This window comes from Microcebus murinus, chromosome 9 (assembly GCF_040939455.1).
Source record: "Microcebus murinus isolate Inina chromosome 9, M.murinus_Inina_mat1.0, whole genome shotgun sequence".
Taxonomy (NCBI): Eukaryota; Metazoa; Chordata; class Mammalia; order Primates; family Cheirogaleidae; genus Microcebus; species Microcebus murinus.
Window position 1 is genome coordinate 46153000 of NC_134112.1, and position 24248 is coordinate 46177247.

Genomic DNA, 24248 nt, shown 5'->3' on the forward strand with positions numbered 1-24248 from the left:
GTGGGGACAAAGAGGGAGTCAGAGAGACCAGGTAACAAACTAGTAGAAAAATCCAGGGAAGAGATGATGGCTTAGACCAGCATGGTAGCAGTAGAGACAGTGAGAAATGGTGGACTTCTGGATATACTGTGAAGGTGAAGTTGAACATGTTTGCTAATACAGCAAATGAAAAGGAAAGGCAGCCCAAGATGCCTTTAACAATTGTCAAGTTCCATTAACTGATAGGACTGTGAAAGAGCAGGTTTGGGGTGGGAGGGACAGATATCTGGAGATGGATTTTGGCCAAGTTGATTTTATAAGAACTGCTAGATATTCAGGTAGACATAGAGAAGGCAGATATGTGGACATCATAGGAGAAGCCAGGGCTAATGATATTAAGCTGGAAGTCATGGGATTGCCCATGCCAAAGATCTGGGACCTGGCCTTACAGGGAGTCTGAGAAACTAGATAAGGTAGTAGAACAGAAACCCCATATGGGTAGCAGAGTATTAGTTAGAATTTTCCAGAGAAACAGAACAAGTGGGAAATATATGTGTGTGTGTGTGTGTGTGTGTATGTGTGTGTGTATGTATGTGTGCATGTACATATACATACTTATATATACACATATTTTTATAAATTTATATATACAAAGAAATTTGTTATAAAGAATTTTCTCGTGCAGTTATGGAAGCTGACAAGTTCCAAGACCTACAGTTGACAAGCTGGAGATCAGAGAGAAATGATGGGTATAAGTTCAAATCTGAGACAGAGGCCTGACAACCAGGATATCCCAGCTCAAAGGCAGTCAGTCAAGAGAAGTTCCCTCTTATTCAGCCTTTTTTGCTATTCAAGCCTTCAAATGATTGGATGAGCCACCCACCACCCACTGCCACATTAAGGAGGCCAATCTGCTTTACTCAATCTATCAATTTAAATGTAAAACTCATCCAAAAACAACCTCACAGAAACACCCAGAATAGTGTTTGATCAAATATCTGGGCACTTCGTGGCCCAATCAAGTTGACACAAAAAATTAACCATCACACTGGTCCACTTGGAAAGTGGAACCCAGGCTTTGGAGCTCAGCCCAGGGTCCCCTTACTGGGAGGGGTCCCGGGGTGAATGATGAGTCTAGCGGTCATATCTAGGCTCTCCTTTGCCGCCACTTTCTTCCTTCCTAAAGCTCAAGACTCAAGAGTACTTGGCCTGAAGCCTGGGTTCAAATCTCTACTCTACCATGTATGAGGTGTGCAAACTTGAGCCACATTATTTAACCTCTCTGTGCCTCAGTTTCTTCACCTGTAAAATGGAGATAAAAACATAAAAACAATCTCTACCTCAAGGGATTATTGTGAGGAGTAAGTAAGTTAATATAAAACACTTAGAATAATGCCTGGTACATGGTAAGTGCCCATTCAGTGTGATCCTCAGGTCTGCAGCCCTGTTCTGCTTTGCAGAACTAACCCAGAGGCCTTTAGCACTTATAAAAGGACTCAAAGAAGTCCCTGAAAGTCATTCCTTTACATTTTAGGAAAACAGATACAAACAGTGAGTCCAATCTTGAAAGCCAGTGAAATACCAACATAGATCATTCATGACCTGGAGCTCAGGACTGCAATGAAAACTGGTATTCCCAAGAGATCAAGACAGCGTATACCTGCAGTTTTTTGTTTTTGTTTTTTTGTGACAGAGTCCCACTCTGTTACCCATGCTAGAGTGAGTGCTGTGGTGTCAGCCTAGCTCACAGCAACCTCAAAGCTCCTGGGCTCAAGCCATCCTTCTGCCTCAGCCTCCTGAGTAGCTGGGACTATAGGCATGCACTACCATGCCTGGCTAATTGTTTTCTACATATTTTTAGTTGTCCAGCTAATTTCTTTCTTTCTATTTTTTTTTTTTTTTTTTTTAGTACAGACAGGGTCTCACTCTTGCTCAGGCTGGTCTCGAACTCCTGAGCTCAAAGGATCCGCCCGCCTCGGCCTCCCAGAGTGCTAGGATTATAGGCGTGAGCCACTGCACCCGGCCTCCCTGCAGTTTTTAACCAAGACAACAGGGCTCTCTGCCTCCTTCAAAACTCTCAAGTGAAGAAAAGATGTTAAACCTTTGGATTCTAACTAAACAGACCAGAAGGTGGTGTATAGTCATTGCTTATAAAAGAGCGTCTCAGCCAAGAAAGGAAGTGCTGCATGTTCAGAGCTAGGAAATGAAACTAAAACCAAGTCCACATTCTTCCTTCCCCACCTCTCAGTTGGGGAGTTAGGAAGTTAGGCAGTTAGGCACACCCTGTCGTCTTCCAGCCAATTAAAGCTTGTGTTGAGGTAGATAAAGAGAATAAATAGACTTTCATTAAAAACATAAAGAAGGAAATATTTTTCTCCAGCATCGTAGAAGGAAGAAAACACAGATATCAGATATTTTCTGCACCAAAAGAGATGATTTTCCCCTCATTTATGTAAAAGAAAATTGCAAGGCAATTAGGGTAAGTACAATATCTTTTAATATTGTTATTACTATCTGTAGCAGCATTTTATTGAATAGGAAGATATCTACTTTTCAACTAGAAAATTGGAATATACCCAGAAACAAGAAATAATATTCTAAGTCTAGAAATTGTATGCTATTTGTTGCTGTGCCAGGAGTCTGCTTTATATTAGTTGAAAAATGAGTCATGATAATTTCATAAAAGATGCAATTGAAAATAAAAGACACTTTTATTGATGAAATCCTCCAAGGCATAACAGCACCTTCAGAAAGAACAGACAATTAAAACTTAAAAGTAGTGTACTTTACATTAATCAAAGATACCTTCTACCATCTCTACACTAAGGAATAGGCAGCTTCCAGAAAACAAAACTGGCTGACAGCTTCTCAGATATTGGTGTCTGATGATAGAGAGAGAGACAGACAGACTACTGCAGGAAGTCCTTGGAGTTATGGCAGCAAAAAGCCTAGATTTATGTCTAATTTTCACCCCCAAAGCCAACAATTAGGTAATGTGAGAGGGTGGGGGAATCTCCCTGTAGTTTGTCTATAACCATTTCTGAGTAAGGCCTGAACTTCAACTCCCTTTAGAAAAGCTAACAAACCCTGCAGTTAAGCCCATAGTTAATAAATGAATATGGGTTCAATCATGTAACAAATTATGTTTCCTTTTTTATACTTGTTGCTAAGAAGCTCAAAAACTAAATCATTAGGACACTTTTTAAAGTATACAGAATAGAAAACAGCTATTTTAGGCACTAAATTTGCTCCTTTTTTTTTCCCGGCTACCCTTATTTAGCTTTCCCCTGATTTCTTTACCTAAGGGTTTTAATATATGTGCGATCCTGTATTACTTTCTAAATTGTCTAAAAAACTTTTCAGAACAAGAAAGAGTATAAAGAAATTATTGCTATGTAAAACACCTATGAATGGGGGATAAATGGGAAAAACTCATTCCTCCAGTGTATATTCTCCAAGACTGGCATCTGCAACAATTAAAAAAAAATAGTTATTGAAAGGCACTGCTTTGGAGAGGGGGGAATAGGGGATGGGTAAAATTTCTACCTGATGGGTACAATTCACACTATCTGGGGAATGGGCACACTTATAACTTTGACTCAAATGGCACGATTGGTTACTCAAATGGTTACATAAACCAATTTATGTAACCAAAACATTTATACCATCATATAATATTCTGAAATTAAAAAAAAAAAAAGAAAGACACAGCTTTCAAGACTGCAACAAATGCTTTAAGGGAAGTGGTGTGAAAGTGAGAAAGGTTGTGTTTAATCACAACCAAAATGTTCATAATCTGGTATAGAAAATAGGCAAAAGTTACGCCTTTTTTATTTGCTTACTCCCCCCACTCCCAAATGTTCAGGCCCAGGTCTCCATCCCCCACAACCCTTATAAGAGCCGGAGAGCACCCATAATCAGGGTGGCCCTGCTTTATGTGTTTTGATAGTGCAGGGCCAACAGAAGTGAGCTGTACTTTGTAGGGTAGAGTAGATAGGACTCAGCAAGTAGCTACATGAAAGTGATTTAGATAGGAGGGTTACTAGAGGAGGGTGGGATCCGGTTTTAGACAACTGTAAAACCAGTATGAGTCAACACTGGTGGGGTGCAGAAGTCAAAAGCTTATAGTCTGAGGCTGCAATAATAAATGTCTGGTAAAACTTTAGGACCTCAGAAACCCAGGACTGAATTAACCATTATCCTTGATTCTTAACACACCACCATCTTTTTCTATGCAAGTACCTCTTTTATTTTATTGATTTGCTTATTTGTTTTATTATGTATTTTGGAGGCATCATTGTCTTTTAAAAATTAAGTACAAGTTAAAATGAACAAATCTTAAGGGTACAGCTCTATGAAATGTTTCTATGTATTCATCTGTGTAACCACTAACCAGATAGAGATATAAAATGTTTCTATCGCACTAGAAGTTTTCCTTGAGTCCCCTTCTAGAAAATATTTCCCCACCAAGAAGTAACCACTATTCTGACTTCTCTATCATAGATTCATTTTGCCAGTTCTTGAATTTCATGTAATTGGAATCAGAAAATATGTTTTCTTGTTGTAACTGGCTTCTTTCACACAGTATGATGTGAGTGAGAGTCATCCATGTTGTTGCCTGTATCAGTATTTTAATCTTTCTCATTAGAATTGCTGAGCTACATGGTAGGCATATATTTAACTTTGCAAAAACTGTCAAACAGTTTCCCAAAGTGGCTGAAACAATGTACATCCCTACCAGCTCTGTGTAAGCTCCAGAGACTCCACATCTCCACCAACATTTGGCATTGTCGGTCTTCAATCTTAGCCATTCTGGTGAGTAGGTAGTATTCTCTCATTGTAGTTTTACTTTGCAGTTCCGTTATGCTTAAAGATTTTGGAGCACTTCTAATTCTAATGCATCACATCCACCTACGTGACTGTCAAAAACTATACAGGTTTCTCTTCCTCCCAGGAGGCCGACTCTGGTCCTCAACCTAGTCCAGAATCCACGAATGGCCCAAAGCTTACCTAGGCAAAGATCTTCCCGCTCCGGTCTTCGTCATGTAGTCTGTCTATGACTCTGTGATGACTTCAAAAATGTAGGTTTTGTAATTTATCTGATTTTATCCTCATTGTTGCAGTGGGAAAATCGGTGGCCTTCTGTGATCTACTACATCACTGCAAGAAGTAGGACAGCTTCCATTTCTTGTAGAGTCAGTTTTGGTAAGTTATATTTTTCAAGGAATTTATTCAGTTAACCTCAGCCTTCAATGTATTCGTGTGAAGTTGGTTGCAATATCCTCTATTCCCTTTAATTTTTACAGCATGTGATATTGCTTATTTTTGCCATCTCTCTTCCATTTCTTGGTTAATCTTTTCATAGGTATGTCAAATTTATTTACTCTTTATCGAGAACAACTTTTGGACTTTGTTGGGCCTCTCTTGTAACTTTGTTTTGCATTTTATAGATTTCAGATCTTTAATTTTCTCCTTCCGTCTTCTTACTTAAGGTTTATTCTGTTGTTCTTTGAATTTATTAAGTCATCCTTCTATTTTGATAAAAGCACTTAAGACTATAAATATTTACAAGTTTTGATATGCAGCATTCTCATTACTATTCAGTTCTAAATATTTTTCCTCTTTAATCTATGCCATTGAAATTTTTTATTTTTTAATTAAACTTTTCATTTGAGATCACTGTAGATTCACGCGCAGTTGTAAGAAATAATGAGGTATTCTGTGTTTCCTTTATCCAGCTTCCCCAATGGTAAAAATCTTACAAAACTACCACACAAGATCACAACCACGATATTGCCATTGATACTTTCAAAACAAAAAAAATTCCATCACCACAAGGATCTCTCATAACCTGTTTTATAACCATGCCCACCTCCCTTGGGCCACCACCACTCCTTAACCCCAGGTCATTAATCTGTTCTGTATTTTTATAATTTTGCCATTTCAAGAATGTTATATAAATGGAATTGTACAGATTGTCTCATTTTGAGATTGGCCTTTATCACTCAGCATAATTCTCTGGATAATTATGTGGGTTGGTGTATATATCAATAGCTTATTTCTTTTTATTGCTGAGTAGTATTCCATGTTATGGATGTAAAATGGTTTGTTTCACCATTCACCTTTTGAAGGACATATCGTTTGTTTCCAGTTTGGGGCTGTTATGAATAAACCTGCTATCAACATTTGTGTGCAAGATTTTGAGTGATTATAACTTTTCCTTTCTCTGAGATAAATCCCCAGCCATCCAAGTGCTAAGTCATATCATAGTTGCACGTTTAATTTTTGAGAAAATGCCCAACTGTTTTCCATTGAAAGTAGCTGCACCATTTTACATTCACAGCAGTAATAGATGTATAAATGATCCAACTTCTCCATATCCTGCAGCCCTGGGTATCATCACTATTTTTCCACTCAAGCCATCTGATCGTTGTGTAGTGGTACCTCATTGAGGTTTTAATTTACATTTTCCTGATGGCTAATGATGTTGAACATCTTTTAATCTGGTTTTTGTCTGTTTGTTTTGCCTTTCATATATTCTCTTCAGTAACATCTATTTATTTTGTCAGTTTTCTAGTCGGACTGTTTGGTTTTTTACTTTTGAGTTTTGAGAGTTTTTAAATCTAGATAATAGTCGTTTGTTTGGTTTGCAACTATTTCTCCCTGTTCATAGCTTGTTTTTCATTCTGTCTTTCGGGGAAAAAAGTTTTTAATTTTGATTAAGTTTAATTTATGAATTTTTCCTTTTATGGCTTTGAGTTTGGAATTAAGTCTAAGAAATTTTCACCTATCTTTAGATCATGAAGATTTTCTCCTGTGTTATTTTTCTAAAATTTTTAAATTTTTCATTTAAGTTCACAATCCCTCTTGTATAAGGTGTGAGGGTGGGTTATGGTTCTTTTTTTTCACCCAATGTTGTCCAGTTACTCCAGTATCATTTGTTGAAATAAGTATTCTGCCTTCATTGTTTTTGCACCTTCTCAAATATCAGTGAGGCATATTTGCATGGGTCTATTTCTAGGATCCTATCCCGTTCCATTGGTATAGTGTCTGTCTCTCCATCAATACCATACAGCCCTGACTTAGTAATTATAAAATACATATAGAAAAAAAATTTCTTTTATTCTTTTTTTAAAATTTTTGCTTTATTCTACTCCTTTGCCTTTCCATATAAATTTTATAATAATCTTGTCTATATCTACAATCTTACTGGAATTTTGATAGAAATTATATTAAATCTGTATAATGATTTGGGGACAATTGGCATTCTTACTGTGTAAAATTTCCAATCCATGAACATGGTATGTCTCTCTATTTAAATCTTTGATTTCTTTCATCAAAGAAATCCAATTATGTTGATACTTTTCAACATAAAACTCTTCTACATTTTTGTTAGATTTATAGCTAAGTATTTCATGGGTTTTTTGTTTGTTTTTAGTGATTCTGAATATAATTGATCTTTACTTTTGGTGTCCATGTGTTCATTGCTCATATATAGAAAAACAATTGATTTTTTTGCATATTTATCTCTTTAATTTTTTTTTATTTCAGCATATTGTGGGGGTGCAAATGTTTAGGTTACATATATTGCCTTTGCCCCACCTGAGTCAGAGCTTCAAGTGTGTCCATCCCCCAGACAGTACACATTGCACCCATTAGGCGTGTGTGTGTATGCGTGTGTGTGTATGTGTGTATATGTGTGTATATATATATATATATATATATATATATATATATGTCTTGTATTATGTAAAGTTGGTGAACTCAGTTGTTAGTCCTATGAAATTTTTTCTACATTTTTTGGCATTTTCTATGTAGACAATCATGCCATCTGAAAACAGGGAGAGTAATCATTTCTCAGCCTTTTGGTTAAGATCAAGTGAAAACAGAGACAGTTTTATTTCATCTTTTCCACTCTATGTCTTTTATTTTCTTCTCTTGCTTTATTGTACTGGCTAGAACTTCCAGCACTATATTGAATCAGAGTGGTGAACATCCTTGCCTTATTCCCAATTTCAGAAGAAAAGCATTGTCTTTCAGCATTAATGATAATGTTAGCTGTAGCTGTAGGGTTTTTTTTTAGGATTTTCTTCATCAAGCTTCACTCTAGTCCTAGTTTTCTGAGAGTTTTTACTATGAGTGTGTGTTGAATTTTGTCAAATGTTTTTTCTGTATCCACTGATATGATAATGTGGTTTTTCTTTTGTAGCCTGTAGTTTTCTTCTGTAACCAAAAGTTTTCATTTATTGACTTTTGAATATTGAACTATCTTGCATCCCTAGAATAAACCCTACTTGGTATGGTGTATAATATTCTTCTATATTACTGAGTTCTACTTGCTCTTATTATGTTAAGAATTTTCACTTCTTTATTCATGAAGGATATAAGTTTAGAGTTTCATTTTCTCATACTGTTTGTGTCTGGTTTTGCTAACAGAGTCATACTAACTTCATAAATGAATTGAGAAATATTCTTCTCTTTCTGTTTACTGGAAGAGATAGTGTAGACTCAATGTTAATTATTTAAATGTTTGGTAGAATTCTCCACTGAAACTGTCTGGGCCTGGTGATTTTTCTCTTGGAGGAGATTTCTAAAATCACAAATCCAATTTTCTTAGAAATAATGGAACTATTCAAATTATTTCATACAGAGTAAGTTGTAGAAGTTTGTGTTTTTTGAGGAATTGGCCCATTTTGTTTAAGTTGTCACATTTATGTGTGTAAAGTTGCTCATAGTATTCCCTTATTGTGCTTTTGATGTCTACAGGGTTTGAAATAATATCCACTGCTTCACTTCAAATATTGGTAAATTGTGTCTTTTTTTAAGTCCCATAAAGGTTTGTCAATTTTATTGTTCTTTTCCAGGAAGTAGATCTTTGTTTCATTTATTTTCTCCATTATTTTTTTCTTTTCAATTTAATTGATTTCTGCTCTTATCTTTCTTATTTTCTTCTTTCTGCTTGCTTTGGGTTTATTTTGCTTTTTTGTCCCTAGGTTTTTGAAGTAAAAGCTTAGATTGTTTTGAGACTTTCAAAAGTATTTGCATTTATTGCTATAAATATCCCTTTCAACATTGCTTTAGCTGTGTCTCACAAATTTTGTTATGTTGTGTTTTCATGTTCATTCATCGCAATGTTTTTTTAATTTCACTTGAGACTTCCTCTTTGACCCATGAATTATTTAGAAGTGTATAGTTTCATGTTTAGTGATTTTCCTCTTATTTTTATGTTAACAATTTCTATTATGGCTGGCAAGCATATTGTGTATAATTTTAAATTTTTTAAATTTGTTGAAGTTCACTTTGTCATTTAGGATATGATCTATCTTGGACACTTCAAAAGAATGATATTCTGCTGTTGTTGGGTGGAGTGTTCTATAAATGTGTTTTAGACCTTGTTGGATGATGGTATTGTGAAATTCTTCTATACCCTCACTATTATTAGTTGTTGTAGCAAATGTTAAGATAAAGGTTTTGAAGGCTCCAACTATAATTGTGGATTTGTCTGAAACCGGAAAGTTGTATCAGTGGTTGCTTCACACATTTTGCAACTTTTTTGTTTGCTGCATACACTTTTAGGATTGCTATGTCATCTTGTTGAAATGATCCTTTTATCATTACATAATGTTCTTTTGTCTCTGGTGGTTTTTTTGTTTTTTATTTTTTTACTCTAAAGTCTACTTTCTCTGACATTAATATAGCTACTCCTGTGTTTATTGATATTTGTATTATATAACTTTACCTACACTTTTACTTTCAACCTACTTATATCATTATATTTCAAGCAAATGTCTTGTAGACAGGATGTAGTTAGGTCATGTTTTTAATCCACTCTATGAACTCAGTCTTTTAATTTCTATATTTAGATTATTTATATTGAATGTAAGTATTGATATGTTAGGGCTTAAGTCAGCCATGTGTTTGTTTATATTGGTTCTCTCTATTTTTCATTTCTCTGTCTTATTTTCCTGTTTTCCTGTGGGTTACTTGAAATTTTTTTACAATCTCCTTTTTATCTACAGTGCCTTTGAGTGCATCACTTTATGTAGCTTTTTTAGTAGCTGCTTAGATGTTATATTATATATACATAACTTAAAACAGTCTACTGGTGTTACTTTACCAGTTTGAATGAAGTGCAGAAGCCTTAATTCCCTTTAAATACCCTTACCATATCTTTTATAATTATTTTAAATACTTTTACTATGTACATTTGAAATCATAGCAGACATTGCTTCAACCATCAAACATAATTTAGAAAACTGGACAGGAGAATGTCTATTATATTTACCAATATTTTTGTTTGCTATGTTCTTTTTTCCTTTCTAATGTTCCAAGGCTCTTTCTCTTATCATTTCTTTTTTGTTTAGAGAGCTTCCTGTAAGTATTATTTCAGAGTAGGTCTGCTGACAACAAATTTTCTTAATTTTCCCTCATCTGATAATATATTTATTTCCCCATCATTTCTTGAGGATATTTTTGCCGAGTATAAGAGTCTGGGTTTACAGTTCTTATCTTTCAGAAGAGTCTGAGTTGACAGTTTTTGTCTTTCAGCATTTGAATAATATCGTGCCACTTCCTTCCAACCTCCATGGCTTCTAAAGAAAAAACCACTATCATTCAAATTGTTTTTCCTGTATAAGTGGAGGATTTTTTTTGTTTTGTTTTTAGTTTTCAAAAGTTTGACTATGATGTATCTTGTCATGAATTTCTTTGGATTTATCTTATTCATAGTTTGTTCAATTCCTAAATCTGTAGATTTATGTTTTTTGCAAAATTTAGAGAGTTTTCAGGCATTATTTCTTCAAGCACTTTTTCAGCCCCACCTTCTTTCTACTTAACTTCCAGGACTCCAAAGACATGAATATTAAATCTTTGTTATAATCCCACAGTCCCTGAGGCTCTATTCATTTTTTATCAGTCTATTTTCTCCCTGTTGTTCAGATTGTATTATTTATTTTGTTCTATCTTCCAGGTTACTGATTTATTCCTCTGTCCCCATATTCTGTTGTTGAGACCATTCACTAAATTTTTTATTTCGATTGCTATATTCTGTGTTTCATAATAAATATATATATTCCAGGGATTTTAGTTGTACTTAGGAATAGGGAGAGATAGCATAAAGTTCATTTACTCCATATTCCCAGAAACAGAACCAGCATAAATTTTACAGCACCATTTTTGTCTCTCTATGTCTTTGTTGCTAATCTAGCTAGTCAGCCATTGTCATTACTACTCTTTTTTATATTAATAAACTGCTTGTAAAAAATGAGCTTATCTTTTTTTGTTTTTAAAAATTGTGATTTTAAAACACATAACAGCCAGGCACAGTGGCTCACACCTGTAATCCTAGCACTTTGGGAGCCTGAGGCAGGAGGATTGCTTGAGGCCAGGAGTTTGAGACCAGCCTGAACAAGAATGGGACCCCATCTCTACAAAAATAGAAAAATTAGCTGGGCATGATGACACACACCTATAATCCCAGCTACTCTGGAGGCTAAAGCAGGAGAATCACTTGAGCTGAGGAGTTTGAGGATACAGTGAACTATGATGACACCACCGCACTCTAGCCCAGGCAATAGAGCAAGACTTTGTCTCACAAAAAAAAAGGAAAAAGAAAAAAACCACATAACATAAAATTTACTATCTTAACCATTTTAAGTGTACAGTTCATAAGTTTTAAGTACATTCACATTGTTGTGCAACAAATCCCCAGAACTGTTTCATCTTATAAAACTAAAAGTCTATTCCCATTAAATTAAGCGGCAACTCCCCATTTCCCTTTCTCCAGCCCCTGTTGATCATCATTCTACTTTCTGTTTCCACTTTAGATACCTCATATAATTGGAATAATACAACATTTGTCTTCTTATGACTATCTTACCTCACTTAGCAAAATGGCATCAAAATTTATTCATGTCATAAAATGTAACAGAATTTCATTCCTTTTTAAAGCCAAATAATATTCCATTTTATGTATATTCCACACTTTGTTTATACATTCATCAATGGACATTTGAGTTGCATATACCACTTGGCTATTGTGAATAATGCTGCTATAAACATGGATGGGTATGTAACTGTCTCTTCGAGAATCTGCTTTTAATTATTTTAAATATATACTGAGAACTGGGGTTGCTGGATCATACAGTAGTCCTATTTTTAATTTTTTTGAGGAACTACCATACTGCTTTTCATAGTGATTGCATCATTTAACATTCTCACCAACAGTGAACAGGAGTTCCAATTCTTCCTCATCCTCACAAACATTTGTTAAAGTTTTGTTTATAGTAGTCATCATAATGGGTTTGAGATGATATGTCATTGCGGTTTTGACTTGCATTTCCCTAATGATTAGTGATATTGAGGATCTTTTCATTTGCTTTCTGGCCATTTATATGTCATCTTTGGAGAAATGTCTATTCAAATCCTTTGGCCATTTTTTAATTGAGTTATTTGGGTTTTTAGTTGTTGTTGGGTTGTAGAAATTCTTTACATATTCTGGATATTATATGATTTGCAAACATTTTCTCCCATTCTATAAGTTGCCTTTTTACTCTGTCGATTGTGTCCTTTGGTGAACAGAAGCTTTTAAGTTTGATATAGTCCCAGAAAAAGTTAGCACACCTAAAGCAATTTTGTCTCTGCTCCCTATCCCCCCCAACTTTTTTCTCTCTCAAGTTAATTTTAAATTTGACCTTCTTAATAATCTCTATAAGGCCAATTGCTGAAAGAAACTTTATATAATTCACTTTTTTTGGAAGGCATTAAATCTTCTGGATTTCTGATTGTAGTAGGGTTGTAGGGGAGGTGAATTTTCCATAAATTTTGTATATCTTTGCCTGTTTTGTATTAATATAGCTGTAAGGTGTGTTTCTTGTTAACTTTCTGTGCACATAATAGTTACATAACCCAAAAAATAATAGCTTAAACCTTGGATGATGGCTCTGCCATCTTCATGTCTAAAAGGAATCCTAATGAATCCTAATCCTGAGAACATTCTTACACTACTGGTGGGACTGCAAATTAGTGCAACCCCAGTAGAAAGTAATTTGGATATATCTCAAAGAGCTAAAAATAGAAATACCATTTGAACCAGCAGTACCACTACTAAGCATGTACGCAAAGGAGAAAAAGACATTCTGTAATAAAGACTCAAATGTTTATGGCAGCATAATTCACAATTGCAAAGATGTGGAAACAGCTCAAGTGCCCATCAATACATGAGTGGATTAATAAAATGTGGTATATGTGTACCATGGAATATTACTCAACCACAAAAAACAATGGTGAACTAGCACCTCATATTGTCCTAGATAGAGCTTGAGCCCATCCTTCGAAGTGAGGTATCACAAGAACAGAAAAACAAGCACCACATGTACTCGCCATCAAATTTGTACTAACTGATCAGCAACTAAGGTGCTCACATGGTAGTAATATTCGTTGATGCCAGTCAGGTGGGAGGGGGGTGAGGGAGGTGGGCAAACTCACAGCAAACGGATGCAGAGTGCACTGTATGGGGGAAAGTCACAGTTGTAGCCCTGGCTTAGGCAAGGCTAAGGCATTATATGTAACCAGAATGTTTGTACTCTCATAATATTCTGAAATTAAAAAGAAAATCCTAATCCTGAGTTTGTATCTGCCACTGAAAGGAAATATTTCTGTGTATTATTTTATGAAAGTGGAACTATATAATTTATCTGCCATCATTCCCCAGGCTGTCTCCTTTATTGATTTTATTTCTCACACAATAAATGAAAGTTTTGTTCATTGGAATGGCTCACATTTTTGGATCATACTTAAAGCTGACCATTTTTATTTGGATTTTGTTCTTTATAACCATTGCTATAATTCTGTATCCTAGGTGGCAATTAGTTTTTTTAGATAGTAGTCTGCTAATTTGCAGACCAAATAGTTATGCCATGTGTTATTGCCCAGGAATCATCTGTGATCAATTATCATGTAAAAAAATTACTTTCATACAAGAGTAGCTTCCAAGTTCACTACCCAGCAAGCTATCCAGATGTCATGGAACAGAACAGCTCACAGACCAAATGAAGATGCTTGAAGCATGTGCTTTATTAATTAATTAAAATACACAATTAAAAAAAGAAATAGATAACACTTTGAATAAAGTACAAAAAGGGTAGAAGGGTCTCATTACCTGAGTTATGCAAGTTAATATATCCTCTCTCTTATATGCTATATTAGCATTCTCCACTGATTGTATAATTTTGAGAACCAGAGCTGAGATCTCTCCAAAGGGTCTCAGCAGGTGGAAAAGGTCCTGAGTGAGTGATAGTCACTTGCTCTAATCAGGGAGATGTAGAAGGATAAGTATGCCTGGCCACAGCTACAGGTCATTAGACCCAATTAAGATCTAAAAAATATCACGTGCTTCATCTGTATCTCATGAATATTTACTGTCCATTTGGCTCTTATATTCCTTCTTAACTAATCTTAACATTCATACGCTCTATTGACTTTAGCTATTCTATCGTAACATATCTCACAAACTTCTTGCTTCTATACTTAGTTTCAAAATCCTCTTTTTTTCTCTTATTTTTTAAAGAAGATTTGAACATTCTTAAGTAATACAGCAAATACACATTATAACAAATAACCGTTTGCTAATAAGGATAAACCATCTCTATATATACTGATGGGAAGTATCCCCAAGACATACTTAGTGAATAAAACAAGGTGAAGAGAATAACACATACTATGCTACCATTTATGGTGGGGAAAAGATGCTTATTTTTTTGAATTTGGTAGTATTTTTCTGGAAGGATATTGGTAATCATAATTTTCCCTGGCAGATAATTAGTTGGCATATCCTTGTGAACTTTTTTCATTTTGTAACACATCTATATATTACTTATTGAAAAATTGATTGTTTTAAAAAATTGCTTTTAAAAATACTAAGTCATCATTCTTTTTCTATATACAGGTATCGGAATGGCAAAGCAACTGAACCTTCCAGAAAATACAGATGACTGGACAAAAGAGGATGTAAATCAGTGGTTAGAAAGTCATAAAATTGATCAAAAACACAGGGAAATTTTGACTGCACAAGATGTGGATGGAAAGATCTTGAAGTGGTTAAAAAAAAAACATCTTGTTGATATGGGCATAACACATGGACCAGCTATCCAAATAGAAGAACTATTCAAAGAATTGCTGAGAACTTCTTCTAAAAATTCTATTCAGACATCTAAGAGGGAAAAAGGCAGTAAAAATGTTCCTAAAAAACAAACTTTGATGGAAAAGGAAAGTAGAGAAACTTCACAACAAAAACAAAAGGATAAAGACAACCCAGATATGACTAATGCCTCTACAATGAGTACGGTTGCTAAAGGTTCTAAGTCACTAAAAAATGAGCTCATGGGAGAAGAACTAGATGGTACAAAGGAAAAGCAGCCATCCGTAGAACTGACATGTGTATCATATCCTTTTGATGAATTCAGTAATCCATATCGTTACAAGTTGCATTTTAGTCTACAGCCTGAAACAGGACCACACAATCTCATTGATCCAGTACATGAATTCAAAGCCTTCACAAATACAGAAACAGCCACAGAAGAAGATATTAAGATGAAATTTAGCAATGAGGTGTTCCGATTTGCTTCAGCTTGTATGAATTCACGTACCAATGGCACCATTCATTTTGGAGTCAATGACAAACCCCACGGAAAAATTGTTGGTGTGAAATTCACCAGTGTTACCAAGGAAGCCCTCATCGACCACTTCAATATGATGATACACCAATATTTTGAAGACCATCAGGTCCAACAAGCAAAGAAGTGCATTCGAGAGCCAAGATTTGTGGAAGTTTTGCTGCCAAATAGCACTCCATCTGACAGATTTGTTATAGAAGTGGATGTCATTCCACAATATTCTGAATGTGCACATGATTATTTCCAGATAAAAATGCGAAATTACAACAACAAAACATGGGAACAAAGTCCAAAATTCTCAGTCTTTGTAAGACAGGGGGCCAGCTCTAAGGACATCATGAAAAATAAAACTGATTTCAGACAATTTAAATTAGATTTAAAAACACTGGCAGAGTCCAGGAAAGAAGCAGAAGAAAAATTCAGAGTAAAAACAAATGAAAAAGAGAATGAAGGACCAAAGCTGGTTAAACTGTTGACAGGAAATCAGGATTTGTTAGACAATTCATACTACGAATGGTACATTCTTGTAACAAATAAATGCCATCCAGATCAAACAAAACACTTAGATTTCTTAAGGGAAATTAAATGGTTTGCTGTGTTGGAGTTTGATCCTGAATCTGAGAGCAACGGAGTGGTCAAAGCTTACAAAGAAAGCCGAGTAGCAAACCTTCACTTCCCAAGTCTATATGTAGATGGGAAAACCACATCAGATGAGAAGATTTCTACTCTGAATCTTTACCAACAACCCAGCTGGATTTTCTGCAATGGCAGGTCAGACCTTGACAGCGAAAAATATAAGTCCTTAGATCCAAGTTCCTGGCAAAAAGAAAGAGCTTCTGATGTTAGGAAAGTTATTTCATTTCTTACACACGAAGACATAATGCCAAGAGGAAAGTTTTTGGTGGTATATCTATTACTCTCATTCGTAGATGACCCAAAGGACCCTCTCATTGAGACTTTCTGTGCTTTCTACCAAGATCTCAATGGAATGGAAAATATACTGTGCCTTTGTGTATGCCCACGCATATATCAGAGATGGAAAGACCTGCTTGAAGTAAGATTACTTAAGCCAGAAGAGGAATTTTCAAACCAATGTATATCTGCTTTAAATCTTGAAGAGATAAATGGCACTATTCTTAAACTGAAATCTATGACTCAATGTTTAAAGAGACTTTTGCCATCTACTGGTTTGGCGACTGTCCTTCTGAAAAAGGAAGAAGATATCATGACTGCCCTGGAAATTGTCTGTGAAAATGAATGTGAAGGTACAGTCTTGGAGACAGACAAAAATAAATTCCTTGAATTCAAGGCATTGAAAGAGGAAGATTTCTATCGAGGTGGCAAAGTATCATGGTGGAACTTCTACTTCTCTTCTCAAAGTTATTCTTTACCTTTTGTCAAAAGAGATAAATATGAAAAACTTGAAGCAATGATTCAAAACTGTGCAGAGTCCTCTAAATCAGTATGTGCCAAAATTATTCATCTGTATCATCATCCAGGCTGTGGGGGAACTACCTTGGCTATGCATATTCTCTGGGAACTAAGGAAGAAATTCAGATGTGCTGTGCTAAAAAACAAGACAGTGGATTTTTCTGAAATTGGAGAACAGGTAACCAATTTAATCACCTATGGCGCAACGAACCAGAACCATCAGAATTACTTACCTGTACTGCTCCTTGTTGATGATTTTGAAGAACAAGAGAATGTGTATCTTCTGCAGGCCTCTATTCAAACAGCTGTAGCTAAAAAGTACATTCGATTTGAGAAACCTCTAGTGATTATCCTAAATTGCATGAGGTCACAAAATCCTGAAAATAGTGCAAAGATCCCAGACAGTATTGCTGTAATACAACAACTATCTCCCAAAGAACAGAGAGCTTTTGAGCTTAAATTGACAGAAATCAAAGAACAGCATAAAAACTTTGAAGATTTTTATTCCTTCATGATCATGAAAACCAATTTCAATAAAGAGTACATAGAAAATGTGGTCAGGAATATCCTGAAAGGGCAGGATATTTCCACCAAGGAAGCGAGGCTTTTTTCCTTCCTGGCTCTTCTTAACTCTTACGTGCCTGATACCACCATTTCACTATCACAGTGTGAAAAGTTCTTAGGAATTGCAAACAAGAAGGCTTACTGGGGGCCAGAAAAATTTGAACACAAGATGGGCACCTACTCTACAATTCTGATAAAAACAGAGGTGGTAGAATGTGGGAACTACTATGGAGTGCGCATCATTCACCCTTTGATCGCAATTCTCTCACTGGAAGAATTGAAGAAAAGCTATCACTTGGATAAAAGTAAAATTATGCTGGATATGCTAACAGAAAATTTGTTCTATGACACTGGTATAGGAAAAAGCAAATTTATCCAAGATATGCAAACACTCTTGCTCACAAGGCACCGCGATGAACATGAAAGTGGAACAGGAAATTGGTTTTCCCCATTTATTGAAGCATTACATAAAGATGAAGGAAATGAAGTGGTTAATGTTGTCTTGCATGAAGGTATCCGTCGGTTCCACCCAAATGCATTCCTTTGCCAAGCCTTGGCAAGACACTTCTATATCAGAGAGAAGGACTTTAGCAATGCTCTGCTTTGGGCAAAAGAAGCAAAAATGATAGAACCTGACAATTCTTATATCTCAGATACACTGGGTCAAGTCTACAAAAGCAAAATAAGATGGTGGGTAGAGGATAATGAAAGAAACAGGAACATTTCAGTTCGTGATCTAATCGATCTTTTGAATTTGGCAGAATGTGCCTCAGATGCATTCAAACAATCTCAACAGCAGAATGAAAACAAACAATATGAAGTGAAGGAAAGGTTATGCCAGAAGTCAAAGAGAAGATATGATACTTATAATACAGCTGGTTATCTAGGAGAGATAGAAGTTGCATTTTACACAATCCAGATCCTCCAGCTCATTCCTTTCTTTGACAATAAAAATGAACTATCTAGAAGAGATATGGTCAATTTTATATCAGGAAGTAGTGATATTCCGGGGCATCCAAACAATGAATTTAAATTAGCCCTCCAGGACTTTATTCGTTATCTAACTAATTTGCAACTTTCTTTGAAAAAGTCCTTTGATTTTTTTGATGAATATTTTGTGCTTCTAAAACCCAGGAACAACATTAAGCAAAATGAAGAGACCAAAACTCGGAGAAGGGTGGCTATGTATTTTCAGAAGTATGTAGATATATTTTGTCCCTTGGAGGAATCACAAAACATGGATTTCGGATCAAAGCTCAGTGAGCCACTTCAAGTAGAGAGGTGTCGGAAAAGCCTAGTAGCTTTAAAAGCAGACAAGTTTTCTGGGCTCTTGGAATATCTTATCAAAAGTCAAAAAGATGCTATAACCCCCATGGAAGAGATAGTAAACAAATATACTTTTCTCTTAGAACAATGCACTGTCAGAATCCAGCCAAAGGAAAAGCAAAATTTCATCTTGGCCAATATCATTCTCTCCTGTATTAAACCTACCTCCAAATTAGTAAAGCCAATTAAAAAACTGAAAGATCAGCTTCGAGAAGTCTTGCAATCCTTAGGAATGACTTGCCGATTTTCAGAGCCTTATTTCCTAGCTTCCCTCTTATTCTGGCCAGAAAACCAACAACTAGATCCAGACTCTAAACAAATGAACAAGTATGCTCAATTATTGGAAAATTCTTTCAAGGGGCAATATAAACATATGCATCGTACAAAGCAACCAATTGCGTATTTCTTTCTTGGAAAAGGAAACAGTATGAACAGACTTGTTCACAAAGGAAAAATTGATCAATGCATTGGAAAGACCCCTGATATTAATTCCTGGTGGCAGAGTGGAGATGTATGGAAGGAGAAAAAAGTCCAAGAACTTTTGCTTCGTTTACAGGGACGAGCTGAAAATAATTATTTATACATAGAATATGGTATCAATGAAAAAATCACAATACCCATAACACCCACTTTCTTGGGTCAACTTAGAAGTGGCAGAAGCATAGAAAAGGTGTCTTTTTACCTGGGATTTTCCATCGGAGGCCCACTTGCTTATGACATTCAAATTGTTTAAGAGCCGGATCTTCCTCTAAGAATGTGGTCTCAGTATCACCTAATTTTTTTTAGATCCTATGCCTATAATTTAAATTGGAAAACTTCTGCCTGGAGCCACTCCACAGGTTTTAGTTGACTCTATACAGAACTATCTCTTTTGGAGTCTTGCTTTCCTGGGTGATTCTTTTGAACTCAAATTAAGCCAGCGTAGGCAGATGTTCTCTCCCCCATGACCTACATTTAGTGAAAAAAAAAATAAAAAAATTTAAAAAAAACTCTTTCAGATGTTTGCTCTACCATTAGTAGGGAGTGCAGCTAATTTCCAGTGTCCAGTCTCGGGTACAACATGCCTTGTAAAATTAGGGGACACAGGTCAAACTCTCTAAGTGAACCTCTTGAAGGCCCCTTCTCTCTAAGCTTGAAGTGAAGTTCTCATGGGATATGGAGAGAACTTTTTCCAAAAGAATCTCTTCATAAGCCCTTATTTTCTCAATGCCAGCAGTGGGTTTAGCCTGTGGGTTAATCAAGCCTACTGCTTGTCTTTATAAATAAAGTTTTACTGAAACATAGACACATTCATTTATCTAAGTATTGTCCATGGCTGCTTTTGCACCACAACAGTAGAGTAGTTGCAACAGAGGCCATATGATCCACAAAGCTATAATATTTACTATCTGGCTCTTCACAGAAAAAGTTTGTTGATCCCTGCTCTATGCAGTTCACCCTTTTTTTTATTGCAGGACTATTGTCTAATTGGTTCTTGGACACCTATTTTGAAAATATGCATTTTGGTTTATCATCTCACTTTGGTATCTGATTTTCATTATTTTCGAGAAAAAGTAAATTTTTAACATTTTTAAATAAATAAAATCTATATTTATATTATAATAATCCAAATCCACTTTTTCAAAAAATAGCAGAGTAATAAATATCTGAGAGTTTTCCTCTTGCCAATAAAAAAAAAAATACCTGAATTATGCTGGATATATTAGGCAAGCACATTGATCTATCATGATTTTCTTTACTTATTTAGTTTTATATTTCCTTTAGGACTATAAAATTTGGCTTTGAAACATAGAAATTTGGAAGGTGCCTTAGTCTGTTCCTGATACTATAACAAAATACCTTAGACTAGGCAATTTATAAAGAACAAAAATTTATTTCTAACAGTTCTGGAGGCTGAACATCCAAGATCAAGGTGCCAGCAGATTTGGTGTCTGTTTCTTGCTGTGTCTTCACATGGGAAAAGAGTAGAATGGCAACAGGGATGAAAAACTCCCAATTCTTTTATTAGGTCATAAATCCCAGTGTGAGGGCTCATGACTTAATCATATCCTGAAGGCACTACCTCTTAATACTAATACACTGGCGATTATATGTTGACAAGTGGATTTAAGGGAGACATGTTCAGATCATGGTATTTCTCCCTTAGCACCTCAAAATTCATGTCCTTCTCATGCACAAAATACATTAATTCCATCCCAATAGCCCCAAAAGTCTCAAACAGTGTTACAGCACCAACTCAAAAGTCTAAAGTACAGAGTCTTGTCTAAATCAGTTATGGGTGAGACTTAAGGTACAATTCTTGCTAAGGCAAATTCCCTTCCAGCTCTGAGCCTGTAAAATCCAGCAAGTTATGTGCTTCTCAACTACAATGATGAGACAGACATAGAATAGATATTCCTATTCCAAAGGGGAGGAATAGGAAAGAGGTATGTCCAGGTTGATAAACCCTTTGGTCCTGAAAAGCACTGAACAAGTCCTGCTTTCCATGCATACAAGTTCATTCCAATCAAGTAAGCCAGGCATTAGATGGCTTAGTGCCAACAAAACCAGGGGGAGGAAATATTGTTTACACCTAACACAGGAAGGGGTTCTAAGTGTCTCATCAGATCAGAAAGAGAAGTACATTATCAAAACTAATGCAAAGCCTGGACCTGCAGAAGTTACAATGCAGAGCCTTCTTCCCTAAAGTGAAACAAAATGAAAGACTTCTCCCTTACCATGAGGGACATGTCCCCAAACTCCTTGTCACACACCTGGGTTTAGCCAAGAACTCAACCATGCAGTCTGAGAAATGGTGAGGGTGGAAAAGTAAAAGCAAGCCCCAGCGGCCCCTCAAGTGCTGGCTGTGAGGCAGGAAGACCCAAAGCAAGAGTGTTATCATGGAGAAAGGTGAGCTGCCTTGCCTAGACAGTGACCTGAGTCAGTGATCTGAGTGATTTTATGGAAAAAAGCGAGCTTATTATCTAGACAGAAGCATCCAAGTCACAGCACCAAATATGTTGAGTTTGGCAATTTTGCCCTGTGTTCTCAGTTCTTGGTGTGCTCTCGGCTGAAGAATGACCAGACACACCAAAGTAAGACAAGCACAAGGTGAAATTTATTGAAGGGGAGCAAGATAGGATTATAGAGCAAGAGCAAGATACAGGTTTACAGAGCAAGATGCATAGCACAGATGACAACTGGACCCCTTGTTGTAGCAAAAGAGAGAGAGACCTTAGTCATGGACAGGGCCTTGTTTTATAATGTCCAGATAGAACCTGCCCGTGGTTCAGATGTCATCATGGAACCAATTTGATGGACAGTTGGGAGTTATATGACCTGAAACTTACTATACATGTGAATCTCCCATGAGCCTCTCTGAAAGCTGGTTGTTCTAGGTCACTTTCCAGACTCTCTTGTACCTATGCTGCTTGGCCCATGGGCTACAGAGTCCTCTGCATTCTTTTACAGTTGGCATGCTAAGTTCTGATTGGCAGATTCATAGTGTGTTCCCTCCTGCCCCAGTATGGCAGTCACCCACCTTGTCCCCGGGGAGGGGCAGGAGGTCCCTAGCTGTCTACTTAACAAAGGCTGGGTGGTATTGGTGGAGGGATAGATTCAATGGATAGAATGAAGAACTCATAAATAGATCCACACAATATGCTCAACTGATTTTTCACAAAGATGCAAAAGCAATGCAATGGGGGAAGGATCATGCATAGGCGAAACAATGTATCTCAACCTAAATCTCACATCTTATACTAAATTTAACTCAATGAGACTCACAGGCTTAATGATAGAATTTTTAAATTTGATAATTTTGAGCAAGATAGCCAAAGATAACCCTCTAGCAATCATTCCCCTATAGGAACACAAAATTTAACAACTATACCTGCAAAAAGGCACCTTTATAATAACCAAAAATTCAGATGAGCAATCACAGTACCTGGTTTTAACATAGTAACAAGAAAAGAGGTATTGAAGGGTATGAAGGACAGTCATGTATTGCCTGTACCACTCATCCCCCAACCCCAGGCAGCACATGGAGAAATAATCTGTGTACTTGGGAGAAGGATAGTGAAGTGAATGTGGGACTTAATATTGGATCTCAGCACCTCCCCGTCACAGTGGAACACAACATTGCCAGTATATATTAAGGGAGCATTTAGACTAGCCCTGGACCAGAGGGGAATCCTCTACTCCAACAGAAGGAAACTGAGTCCCATCTAGCTTCACTACCAGCTGACTAAAGTGACCAGGGTCCTTGAATAAATTTGAGTGGCTGTAAGACTACAGTGACTATAGTCCTTGGGAAAGCCCCAGTGCTGTGCTGGTCGGAGAGGCCATGGGCTTCAGGTGCAACCCAGAGTAATGTCAGCTGTTGTGGTCATGGGAGTGCCCACATCACCCTTCCCCCAACTCCAGGCAGCCCGTCATGAAAAGAGACTTCTTCCACTTGAGGGAAAAAGAGAGAAGAAAGCAAAAGACTTTGCCTGGTAACCCAGGGAATTCTCCCTTATCTTCCCCAAGTCTACCAACACTTTATGAGGCTGCAAGAGTCACTGAGTTCCTGGGCTTAAGGTGCCCTCTAGTGATGAAATGGCTGCAGTGACCACAGGTTTAGGTAACAATACTCAACCCCTTTGAAATCTTGGAAGCCCTCTCCAAGAATGAATACAAACAAACCCAGACTGTGAATACATACTTAACTCTTCAATGCCCAGACATCAATGAATGCCCACAAACATCAATAATATCCAGGAAAACATGACCTCACCAAACAGGCTAAAATAAGGCACCAGTGACCAATCCTGGAGTGACAGAGATATGTGACCACTCAGGTAGGGAATTCAAAATAGCTGTCCTGAGGAAGCTCATCAAACTTTAAGATAACACAGAGAAGGAATTCATAATTCTATGACAAAAATATAACAAAGAGATTAAAATAATAAAAAATTCAAATGGAAAATCTATAGCTAAAACATTTAGTTGACAAATTGAGATACTCATGTGTGTATCTCAACAGTACAATAGATTTTGCAGAAGAAAGAATTAGTGAGTTCAAAGATAAGATATATGAATACATAAATAAGAAAAAATAATAATAAAGTACACCTACAAGATCTAGAAAATAGCCTGAGGCCAAAGCTAAGGGTTATTGGCCTTAAAGAGTATGCAGAGAAACAAAACAAGATAGATAGTATATTAAAAGAAATAATAACAGAAACTTTCCAAACCTAGAGAAAGACATGCATATTCAGGTACAAGAAGATACAAGAACACCAAACACATTCAACC

General features: G+C 36.3%; 1 protein-coding gene across 1 annotated transcript; it reads left to right on the plus strand.

The window, feature by feature from the left end:
* The first annotated feature begins 1888 nt into the window (after window positions 1–1888).
* On the plus strand, window positions 1889–22300 carry LOC105879414 (sterile alpha motif domain-containing protein 9-like). The gene is made up of 3 exons (XM_012779641.3): window positions 1889–2458; window positions 5103–5184; window positions 14924–22300. Exon 3 carries the CDS (start codon window positions 14932–14934, stop codon window positions 19702–19704), a length of 4773 nt encoding a protein of 1590 aa, XP_012635095.2. The 5' UTR covers window positions 1889–2458; window positions 5103–5184; window positions 14924–14931; the 3' UTR covers window positions 19705–22300.
* Window positions 22301–24248: the final 1948 nt, after the last annotated feature.

Excerpts from the sequence above, each read along its gene's own strand:
- LOC105879414 (XM_012779641.3), top strand. The coding sequence starts at position 14,932 with ATGGCAAAGCAACTGAACCTTCCAGAAAATACAGATGACTGGACAAAA.